Source organism: Podarcis erhardii (assembly GCF_964252035.2).
Source record: "Podarcis erhardii genome assembly, chromosome: 17".
Classification (NCBI taxonomy): Eukaryota; Metazoa; Chordata; class Lepidosauria; order Squamata; family Lacertidae; genus Podarcis; species Podarcis erhardii.
In genome coordinates, this window is record NC_138515.1 from 7,182,893 (window position 1) to 7,195,045 (window position 12,153).

Consider the following 12,153-nt stretch of genomic DNA (forward strand, 5'->3'; position numbering starts at 1 on the left):
TTGCTGACCCCTGACTCTACTTCGTCAGGTGGACGGAGTCTCCTGCGTGGCAGGTGAAGAGAGAGAGAGAGAGAGAGAGAGAGAGAGAGAGAGAGAGAGAGAGACGATTTGGCAGGAGATGCAAGCGAGGCTGGCAGCGCGCCCGCCTCCTCCTCCTCGTGCCCAGGCGGGCAAAGCAAGGCGGCGTCGCGAGCAAACGCCTCCTCTGCTGGGCCAATGGCGGAGAAGCCCTCCCTCTCCCGCCGCCCGGAAGACAAGGCAGCGTTTGCAGCAGCATTTTGGCCTAAGAAGGCGTTTGCAGTGAACCTGGAGGGGACGCGAGGCGACCTTGCTGCTTGCTTGCCGCCGCTTTGCGAGCTCACAGAACAAGAGCGCAGCGCTAAGCCGAGGTGAAAAGCGGCAACCTTGTTGACTGTGCATTTGCAATGGCAGAACGGGAGGGCGGGATTCCTCTTCTGGGGGCCTCCATGCTACCTGTGGCCCGGCTGGGCCCTTCTTTGCTGAGCTCCGTGCCTCCTTCCTCTCCCCAAACTGAGAACAGAAGATCTCTGCTCATTTCATCAGGCGTTTCAGCCACTTGCTTTTGGGCATGTTATTGGCGTTAGGGATAAGCCTGACCAAAGGTGTCTTATTTGGGAATGGAATGGCCAGCTAGTACCATTGCCTGCTTTTAATCTTTCAGCATGGCGAGAGGTAATGCTGCAATTGGCAGGGAGCCCTCCAGAACTTGTGGCCTTACAATCTTGTTTCACCGACCTCCTTCAGGAACTCGTCCTGATGGCGCTGAGGTTACCTGCCAGGAGGCTTTTGCAATGCAGCCGTTGTGTGACAGGCCCGTGCGAGGTCCGTGCACAGGCCACCAGCTCAGCTGTGCAAAAGGGTAAGTGGGCAACTTGTGCTAAAAGGGATACCTGAACGGGTGCAATATTGAGGGGAAGAGATAATAATGTCCACACGTTTCTTCGGGAGTTTCCACCTTGCCCCATTCTCCCTCCAACGGGGAAAAAAAACTGCAGCTGCCACCCAGACCCCTTTTTATATCTTAATTTTGGCCCGAAGGTGTACAGGGCAGATTGTGCAAGGAGGAGGTGTTGGAGAGGGCCGAGTCCTGAAGATGGTGTCCTCTCTTAGCTGCTTTCAGGGCTGCGAGTGACAAGTTGTCTTACAAACCTACATTATTGCGTCTGGGGGCGGGGGATGTAGGGGTTCACTGTGCTGGGAAATTGCATTATAATTGTTGCTTATATTGCAGAAAAAGAAGCAAAGCCCTCTGGGAGAGAAGAGAAAGGTATGCATGTTTCAGTTGGCTTGTGGAATGGGATGAACTTTGATTTAAAGCGCCATATTTGGACTTCCAGCCACTGCGTCATTTCCTGCAATGTTCCTCCCTTCTCTCAGTCTTGCTCCACTTAAGAATTACTGTGCACCCGTCTTCCAGTGCTACTGTATAAAATAACAGCATCTCGCTAACTGAACTCCCTGAGTTTTGATTACCCCGCTCTCTCCTTCACCCAACTGTGTATCATCCCATGTGGACCTGTTGGGTCTCTTTAGAAAGATGAACTCATAGTTCTCATAGGACAGTGGTGGCACACCTATGGGGCCAGAGTGGGCACGCAGAGCCCTTTTGCACCATCACAGTGCCGTTGTTTGGGGTTTTCAAATTGATCAGCAGCTTCCCCCCACGCCTCCTCATGAGTAAACTGCTCCCACCCCTCTGCAGCAGCTTAGAGGCAGTTTGCAAAACAGGTTTATTCCTGTCTCCCTGCCCCCCCCCCGCCCCGCGATTGGTGGGATTTTTTTGCAGCCAGCAGGCTGTAGTTTCTGTGATTGGTGGCTTTGTCAAGGGTTTTCGTTGATTGGTTGCTGCCTGCTATCCTTGAGCACTTGCCAGTGTGTGTGTGTTTTTCTCCCCCCCCCAAAAAAAAAACAACAACTGTGAGCCAAGCTGCCCAAAAAAGCTCTGCTAGTCTTGGCAATCTCCCCCCAAAAAACTCTGGGCAATGCCCCCCCAAAGCTCTATGTGTTGTTTCTGCTCCAAGTGCCACAGGAAGTGTTTATAATGCATGTGAGTGTTTTGCTCCCCCCCCAAAAAAAAACTGTGATTCAAGCCCCCCCCCCCAAAAGACTCTGGGCAATACCCCCAAAAGCTCAACGACTGAGGGAAGCCCCCCAGCTCATTTTATTACGGTATATTAATTATTATCCCATATTAAATTGCCGTGTTGGGACTTCGCGATAAATTAGTAGGTTTTGGGTTGCATTTTGGGCACTCGGTCTCCAAAAGGTTCATCACCACTGTCATAGGAGGTCAGCAACTGTTAAAAGCCTGCTTTGTCACTGTATTTTGGTCAGTGCCAGAGCCCAGATATCCTGTCCTTGTTATGCTCAGCATTTATGGAAGATGCAAGCCTTTACCTGAAGATGCTGCCATGATTACAGCTGTCAGCAACTTTAACAGAACAATACTATGCATGTCTGCTTAGAAGTAAGCTGCACTGAATTCAGTGGGACTTGCTGCCAGGTTAGTGTGTATACCAGGGATAGCCAGATGTTCCTGCTCAACTCCAACTCCACCATCCCCCAACCAGCACAGCCAACGTTCAAGGGAGGTGGGAGATGTTGTCCAACAACATCTGGGATGGCACCACATTTCTGCTTCAGATGTAGGCTATGCTGCAATGAAGTGTTTATTTGTTGTGATCTCTGCCCAAATAGGCAGCTGTGAGCTCAGCGGTTAAAAGTGTCTTTCTTCTCTAGGTCCAAGAGCCCAGTTTGACTGGCGAGATGCCTTGCAGTTGGAGAAGCTCCTGTCTCCAGAAGAAATAATGATTCGCGACTCATTTCGCACCTATTGCCAGGAAAAGTTGATGCCCAGGATCCTCATGGCCAACCGAAACGAAGGTAGGGTTTGTTTGTTTTTAAAGTATTTATTGAGTACTTGTAGCCTGGTACTTTGTGCTATGTGAGTTGGTGCAGGATACTGCCCCTTCCCTAAAGGTGGGGAATGGCTTGTTTCATCTTCCACATGAATGTGCCAGTGCGTTTAATAGCTAACCACAGAGTTACTAATTTAATGGGCTGATTTGATGGGGCCCTGAAAGGATCCATGATCCCTGCTGTGTGTTTTGGATCAGCACCAAAAATGAGACTGGCTTATCACCCGTGAAGGCTCCAAGAGTTAAATGTTTCTCAGGGGTTTTGTTTTTGTTTTTTTGGTTTGTTTCCCCCCCTAAGTTTTTAATCATTTTGCTGAATTTTGTTGATTTTTTTTTGTAGAGCATCTTGCACGACCTTCAAGTGTTGTATCCGTTATAATATAATAAATGCTGCATTTGGGTGGTGCGGGCTTTGTGTGGCTCTAAGCCATTTTGTACTTATGGCAGAAGCCTGTAGAACAGTTGCTTTAAAGGAGTTCCCACACTTCATGTGCCGACCATCCTTCATGCGCTACTAGTAGCAATTTAGAAACAGTCATTGCATCACTCACTCCCATGCTATTAGACATAGCATTGAAGACCAGGGCTCTGTGGGCCAGAAAAGAAGCATGAAGATGTAGTACTCATAGTAGGTTCTGCCTACAATTTTGCTATCCATATTTTCATTCTCCCTTAATTCCTTTCCTTCTCTATTTTTGCAGTCTTTCACCGGGAAATTGTGTCAGAAATGGGGGAACTGGGTGTCCTGGGCCCTACTATCAGAGGTAATGCCATGTGGCTCTTTTATAGTGTCTGAAGAAATGGCTGGTGTGATCTGGTTGTGCTCCTTTTGATGTGATGATGATGTTATCCTCCTTTCTAAAAAAAACAAAACAAATTGGGGTTTATGGAGCCCTGTAGCTGCTGATCATTTAATTACTTTTGAAGTGTTGGGGCTCATTATTTTTAGTGAGCTAGTGAAACATTTTTGCTGTTCTAAAACTGGTTGAAAATGTATATGCTTTATGTTGTTTGCATGCTGCTTTATAAATATACAGTAAGGTAAAGGTAAAGGGACCCCCTCACCATTAGGTCCAGTTGTGGCCGACTCTGGGGTTGCAGCGCTCATCTCGCTTTATTGGCCGAGGGAGCTGGTGTACAGCTTCCGGGTCATGTGGCCAGCATGACTAAGCTGTTTCTGGCGAACCAGAGCAGCACACGGAAACACTGTTTACCCTCCTGCCAGAGTGGTACCTATTTATCTACTTGCACTTTAACATGCTTTTGAACTGCTAGGTTGGCAGGAGCAGGGACCGAGCAATGGGAGCTCACCCCGTCACGAGAATTCAAACCGCCAACCTTCTGATCAGCAAGCCCTAGGCTCTGTGGTTTAACCCACAGCGCCGCCCACGTCCCTTATAAATATACAGTACAGCTGCATAAAATATTGGTGTTTTTTAAAGGGGAAAAATAAGCAACTGAGGCATTGCAGTCCCTAAACTGCAATAACATTGTTCTCCTTTTGTCCACCCCCCCACTGCCCCCACAAACCTTGTCAGGAGTTTTGTCAGGATGTTGGCGCAAGGTGCGCTTTGAACTCATGGCTCGCTTGCTAAATCTGTGCATCTGCTTCTCTTAGGCTATGGCTGTGCAGGAACCACCTATGTGGCATATGGACTCCTGGCAAGGGAGATTGAGAGAGTGGACAGCAGTTACCGTTCGGTCATGAGTGTACAATCATCTTTGGTGATGCACCCTATATATGCATATGGGACAGAAGATCAGAGGCAAAAATACTTGCCAAGGCTGGGTGAGTGAGTAGGGTTCAGATGCTGGTTGTGAGAGATCAGAATTTAGTTGCATTTCTAGATTGTGGCCTGTTTTTCTTTTGCCTTCATTGTCTTTTACTTAACTGGTAACTTAGGCTTCAGTCCTAACCCCACTTACCTGGACGTAAGCCCCATTCAGTTCAATAGGCCTTCCTTCTGATTAGAAATTGTATGGTTTGTGCTGTAAATGCTGAGATCCAGGAACTGACAGATTTTCCGACTACTGTATTCATTCTTTCAGAAAAGTCTGTGGCGGTTTCAGTCCACTCGCAGTCTTCAGAAAAGTGATGTGGGGGGAATCATGAGACTCGACAGCAGAGAGGGAAAGGGAGCAGCTGTAGCTCATCATGTTTTTCTCCCCACAGCCAAGGGAGAGTTGCTGGGCTGTTTTGGGCTAACGGAGCCCAACCATGGGAGTGATCCTGGTGGCATGGAGACCCGGGCCAAATACAACCCCTCCAGAAAGACCTACACACTCAATGGCACCAAGACCTGGTGAGCTCTGCAGCTGTCATGGTGCTCAAGCAGGCAGGGGAGTTACCCAGAGCAGACTGCAGGCAACAGCAGCAGTCTAGATTTATCAGAAGATTTAAATACCAGTTCAGTGGTAACTCAGGTTAAGAACTTCATTTGTTCTGGAGGTCCGTTATTAACCTGAAACTGTTCTTAACCTGAAGCACCACTTTAGCTAATGGGGCCTCCCGCTGCTGCTGTGCCACCGCCACACGATTTCTTTTCTCATCCTGAAGCAAAGTTTTTAACTCGAGACACTATTTCTGGGTTAGCGGAGTCTGTAACCTGAAGCATCTGTAACCAGAGGTACCACTGTATGAGGAAATATTGCCTTATACAGCTGGCTTCAGACAGACATTGCTTTCTGGGGAAGGCTGGATACCCAACTCAGCTCTGCTACCCATCCTGGAGAATAGTCTCCATGCGTTAGCTTTCCCTGTTGAGTGGCCCCTTTGGCCTCCTAGGTTGAGATTTAGTTGACCAGAATCTTTGGCATTCTGTAAGACCTGCTCTGGGTGGTGTACCCAAACATCTGACACCTGCTTTCTGTCCTCTCAGGATCACCAATTCTCCAGTGGCCGATCTTTGTGTGGTGTGGGCTGTGTGTGAGGATGGCAAAGTGCGGGGTTTCCTCTTGGAACGTGGAATGAAGGGTCTCTCCACTCCAAAGATCGAGGGCAAGTTTTCACTGCGAGCCTCTGTCACGGGGATGATAGTTATGGAAGATGTGGAGGTGCCCGAAGAAAACCTGCTGCCCCATGTGTCTGGACTTGCTGTAAGCTCCCTTTCCGTTCACGGTTACTTTGATTCTGCCTTCCAGAAGATATACTGAGCAGGGCCCTAGCATTGAATCAACCTTCACAAACCCCACCCCAGTGGCAAACCAGGATCAGTATCACCCACTGCATTCTTGAACACACTGCAAAAGGGCCACCCCTTCTTCACACAGTGTTATCTTTGGGATTTGTTATCATAAGATGTGGTGATGGCCTCTAACTTAGATGACTGTAATTAGACAAATTCATGGGTGGTTGCTCTTTCAATGGCTTATTGTCATGATGACTGTAAGCTACCTCAAAGTCACCAGTTACTGGAGAACAACAGTGGGAGTGGGCTGTTGCAGTTATTTCCTAATTTTTGGCTCTCCATAGGCATTTGGTTAGCTCAGGCTTCCTCAACCTTGGCCCTCCAGATGTTTTTGACCTAGCTAGCCCCTAGCTAGCAGGACCAGTGGTTAGGGATGATGGGAATTGTAGTCTCAAAACATCTGGAAGGCTGAGGTTGAGGAAGCCTGGGTTAGCCTTTGGTCTGATCCATGAGGACTGAGTTTATACTAATAAATAGAGTGACATATTCCAGGTGTTTAAATATGTTATGGTGTGTCATAGTGAGCACAACAGATTTTTATTTATTGGAGATGGGCAGTGGTAGTCCAGTGCATTTTTAAAATTATTATTCATTAAACTTATTGGTTGATTATTTTTTTTACCAAGGTAACTCAAAGCAGCTTACAAACACATAGATTGAAACCAGCATATAAGAAAAAGCAAAGAAAAATCTAAAACACAAACCTATTCTTAACAGGCAGGATTAAAACCCATTCCAAATTTAGCAAAATGTTAGGCTCGATCAAGGCATTTCAAATGAAAAACTGTAAATTAACAGACATGTTGGTCTAATGTTTGCAATAAATATCGGGAAGCATTCCCAAAAAAAAATCAGTTCAGAAGAGGGAAGTTCCATATAGAAAGACGACTGATTTGGGAGATCTCTTGCATACATTTCTATGGCTATTGGTGGAGAATATCCTTCACATTTCAACCCCCTTTCCCCACCCCAAAAACTAACACTGATTTTACGGGACTAAAGCCAGGGAAATGAAAAATCTAAAAAGGTGGCAAACATTATGGACTGCCCTCAGTGTTGCTCCATTCAGATTTAGAGTTCCAGAAGATAATCCATAGGGAGTCTGAGCAGGAGAACTGAGGGACTCCTGGTCAATATCTTACCTGAATCTCTTCCCACAGGGTCCCTTTGGCTGCTTGAACAATGCTCGCTACGGCATCGCTTGGGGAGCGCTTGGAGCTGCTGAGTTCTGTATGCAAACTGCCAGGCAGTACACCTTGGACAGGTACTGTTTCAAGAGGTGGGGAGGGGGCGCCAGATTTTGGCAGATATCATATGGGTGCATAATACTTCCATATCACTTGTTTCTCGAGTTCCTCGTGTGCATTCAGGGTGGTGTGGCTGTAGGCGTAGATACTCTCAAACTGTGGAGCCCGGACAAAGTTCGGGAATGGATCCTGGAGAGAGACGCCCTGCTAGACAACACAAAAATACAGAACCCAGGGTCCTCCCACTGGTTTCCCCGACTGAAAACAGTCAAAATCTGCGCCAATTACTTGCGAATATCACCAATCCCACCCTTCAGAGAGCTTTCACCATGGCCCGTTTTCAAACCATTCCTACGGCCTATCTGTCAGGCAGATATGCAAAAATCCCAGTAGAGCAGCGTATATGTCCTTGTCATATGAGAACCAAAGAGGATCTCACACATTACATGTTGTATTGTCCCATCTATTCGGCCTTCAGGGATGTGATGTTACAAACTATTCCCAAATCAATAGTCAACTCTGAGGACCAAGTAAAGTTTTTACTGGTGGACGCTGACCCACGGATTTCTCACGTGGTAGTGGTCTTTGTGGCGAAGGCTATGAAAACTAGGGTATGGTTCCTGGATGAAATGGTGAGGTCCCTCCCATTGCTCTCCTAACCTGTTGCTGTATCTTCTTTCCTGAATGGTGGGGGTTTTTTTGGGGGGTAGTTTCCTTTGCTGGGACAGCATGGCATGAATTTTAGCTTATTTTTATAATTTTATTGTTTATCTTTTTAATAATGTTTTATGGTATTTTGTGTAAAGGCATGGACCTCACAAATTTAATAAACTTGTGTGAGTTCCTCGTGTTTGGCAGGCATTCCCAAAGCCATCTTTACAACTCTGTAACTCTAGCTGTATAATAGTGGAAAGCAATGTCACCTTGCCATCCAATGGTGTCTCGTAGGTCCCAGTTTAAAGTCCCCCTTGCAAGAAACCAGCTTGTCCAGAAGAAGCTGGCCGACATGCTCACAGAGATCACTATTGGCTTACAAGCTTGCCTACAACTGGGACGCCTGAAAGACGAAAACAAGTAAGTATGTGCATGAATGGAAGCAGAAAATAGGTTCTTGCTGCAGTGAGAGTTCTGGGGGGCCTGCGGGGGCTTGGTTGATCTTTCTCCTCCTAAGGGGTTTTACTGACTGGAAGAAGTATGGGATTGGTTTGTGGATAAGGAGCACTCATTGCATTTCAAAATACATGCATATATTTCCAGGGTGAACAAGTTAGGGATTAAGTGGTGATGTCCTGAGGTGGTAGAATTAATTGCTTCCCTGCATCCCTCCCATATCTCCTGTTTCTCCCTTTTAAATAAATAAATAAATAAATCACAAATATTGTCCCTAACAACATGTTAAGTATTGTCCTTTTTTGAGTACTCTGTTTTAAAAGAGAAGCGCCCAACCGTGTTCCAATTCCCTGTTACAGTGGTGCCTCGCAAGACGAAATTAATCCGTTCCGCGAGGCTCTTCATATAGCGGTTTTTTCATCTTGCGAAGCAAGACCATTGACAGCTTAGCGGATTAGCGCTATTAGCGGTTTAGCGGCTTTTAGCGGATCAGCTGATAAGCGGCTTAGGAAAAGGGGAAAAAAAGGGGGGGAAACCCGCAGGAACTCGCAAGACATTTCGTCTTGCGAAGCAAGCCCATAGGGAAATTCGTTTTGCAAAGCGCCTCCAAAACGGAAAACCCTTTCGTCTAGTGGGTTTTCCATCTTGCGAGGCGTTCGTCTTGCGGGGCACCACTGTATTTCCTCTGTGTTCCCAGAGCAACCCCTGAGATGATTTCCATGCTGAAGCGGAATTCCTGCGGGAAGGCTCTGGAGATTGCCCGGCAAGCCCGTGACATGCTGGGGGGCAATGGAATTGCTGACGAGTACCATGTTATCAGGCACGTCATGAACCTGGAGGCTGTCAACACATATGAAGGTAAATTGGTTTCCTGGCTTTCTTCCTGCAAGATCACAGTTTTAAGGAACTTCTGTTGTGATCAGAAAATAAATAACCGAGGATTGGAAAAGAACCGTTAGCAAGGTTGTAGCATAAAGACAGCCATCTTCTTTTCCTTTCCTTTTTCTTTATTGGATGTATCTCTCAAGGCACTATAATGCACTGTTTGTTCAGTACATATGAAAATTGCCAAGCCATACACCACCATGCAAATCCTTCCCCCTACAAAGTGGATCAAGTAAATCCATGGAGTGTTGGAACTATTCTAACATTACTCAAGCGACATGAAAGCCACTGCAGAGAGGCCCCTGTCCAAGCCACTGGAGAAACATCAGGGGCCCAGACCACATGCAAAGAGTCTGTGATTGAGATCTTTTCTATGTTAATGTTACCTCATTGTGGAGAGAGACATTGCCGGCATAAGAAGGAGCCACATTGTGGACACTTTGCTCACAGTTACCCTAATACCATACCGAAAAACCCACACTGTAACAGCATCCACCTATCAGAATGGACCTTAAATCTAGGCATGCATTCTGCAAAAGAGTGCACTTCATTGGTCTGTTTAGATCTGTATTGTCTACACCAGTTGTTCCCAACCTTTTTTTGGGCCATGCCCCACCTAAGCATCTCTAAAATCCTGATGCATCCCCCCCGTGACATATAATTCTTATTATTCAAAAAGTGAATTCCTGTTCATGTGGAGGAAGCCTAAAATGCCATTAAACATGGTCTAACTCATTCTCGAATTGCACCACCTTCCTTAAAAATCAAATTGGCCCCCTATGGGAACTACGGGTCTACACTGACTAATGGTATCTCTCTCTGGGATTTGACACAGGTCTCTTCCACCCTACTTGGGGATGCCAGGGATCAAACTTGGAAGCCCATTTTTTCAGATCACTTAATTTTGTTTTTCCCCCAGGGACCCATGACATCCACGCGCTCATCCTTGGGAGAGCTATCACTGGACTTCAGGCCTTTACCGTCAGCAACTGAATGCATTTCTGCAGGGTTCCTCTTTGCTGCTCATGGCTCCAATGCAGTGGGGTTTGGTGATGCCACAACGGTTTTAAAAGCTTTTGCTGCTGACTGGACTCTAAACAAATATGTTTCTTCAGCTCGGCTCAATTATTTGTCATGAATTTGAAGCCGTACCAAAACCAGGCACTTAAGAATACTTACTTCTCCACCAGGAGGCATAGAGATAAAGAGCATTAAGATGGCAAAGGAGCACATGATTAAGACTTGAATTATCCTTTCAGTGGGTAGTAGGGAGGGTAATGGCAAGCATAGAAGGTTGCAATATAGAGGAATCGCACAGTTCAAACATTGCCAAATTGTCTAGGAGGCAAGCTGTTTTGGCACGTAACTGTGCCAAACAGTCATGCTATGAAAAGCTCTCTGCTGCCACAGGACCCAGCCAGGACAATAGCCTTGGTTGCTTATTCGGTGTCCATAACTGCAGATTATCTGCCATTTTAATGATTTACTTGAGGTTACTAAGCACTAAGAGTGGGAATTACAACTTACTGTCCACTTTGCATTCGTCCTGTCATGCGACCTTGAGCAAGCTGCTGCCTTTCAGTGCCTCAGTACCCATTTGTTAAACAAGGACTGACATTTGAGCAGATTGTTTTTTATGTTGAGCTCAGCTAGGGCTTTTTTGAACTTGTGATTCTCATGTGAGCTTTTTCTTAAAGAATAAATTGAATTTGGTGGATTTTCCACAGTAGATATATGTATGTGAAGCTGAAGACCTGATGCGCCATTTTTATTGGGCAGGTGACCAATAGCAATCTAAAGCTAATTCAAACTGGTTTGGACAGTAGCCGACAGTGGTGGGGCAGCCCCAGTCACCTGGCCTCCCTCCAGCTAAGTGGCTACTGCCTAACAGGATGGAAAGGGGAAGGGTTGAGGTGGCAGTGAGGTTGGCATGGTGGAATCACACTCGCAGATCCAATCTGTGCTCCTGGCATGTTTCCACTGCGCTGACCTCATGCATCTTCTTTCCCTTGTCACCACTTCCCTCTCCTCCCCTGAAGGTGTCCCTTAAATGTTCCATCAGCTGTGTGGGGATGTCTTTCTGTGAGTAGCTCCTGCACAGTATGGGAAACATTTAAGTGACTCAACTTTGGTCAAGTTTGTGGTCCCAGCCACAGCATCACTCCAAAGTGGGGTGGAGGCTTGCCAGAAGCCTCTGCCCACCTGCCACTTTGCATTCTTTATGTGTTACATAATCCCTGTTGTTGTGGGGTGGAATTCAGGAAGTTATAAGTGGGGATGTGCTGGAAGTTTTTAGCTGTTTTTAGCACCTGCGATCTATAGCCACATTACAATGGGTGGGGCTTAGAGGCTGACCTCAGGTTCTTCCATACTACACCATGTTTTCAGAAACACTCTAAAAATAAAATTAAAATGATGATTCCTTGCAACACTTGATGACAACACAATATATAATCTTGGCATGTCTCCAGGGCCAAGATCCTTTTAAAAAGTTTAGATCCTTCTCATTGTGGGATCTTTTCTGATTGTTTCCTGCTTTACACAATAGCATACTGATGAACTGACCCCAGAATTGCTCATTAGTTTCCTATCGGGTAGGTCCATTAATGGCCCCCTTGAAGGAAAGAGGAACTGACAGACGGGAGCAGTTATGGGGCTGATTCATTAGTATTGCTGCTGCAGCACCTAAAAAGACACAAAACGAACAAGTAGGAAGCTTCTAATTAAAGGTAGAGAGGCCTGGAAAGCCTCAATAATGTATTGTCAATCCACTGTGGACAGGCA

The 12,153-nt window shown here is 46.4% G+C and overlaps 1 protein-coding gene across 1 annotated transcript; it reads left to right on the forward strand.

Moving 5' to 3' along the window:
• The first annotated feature begins 214 nt into the window (after positions 1–214).
• On the forward strand, positions 215–11,102 carry GCDH (glutaryl-CoA dehydrogenase). Its single transcript, XM_081845346.1, has 12 exons — positions 215–389; positions 766–880; positions 1,253–1,288; positions 2,761–2,904; positions 3,641–3,703; positions 4,558–4,728; positions 5,113–5,242; positions 5,819–6,035; positions 7,288–7,391; positions 8,323–8,448; positions 9,182–9,342; positions 10,289–11,102. The coding sequence occupies exons 2-12, from the start codon at positions 778–780 to the stop codon at positions 10,360–10,362; spliced, it is 1,329 nt and encodes a 442-aa protein (XP_081701472.1). The 5' UTR covers positions 215–389; positions 766–777; the 3' UTR covers positions 10,363–11,102.
• The last annotated feature ends 1,051 nt before the right edge of the window (positions 11,103–12,153 follow it).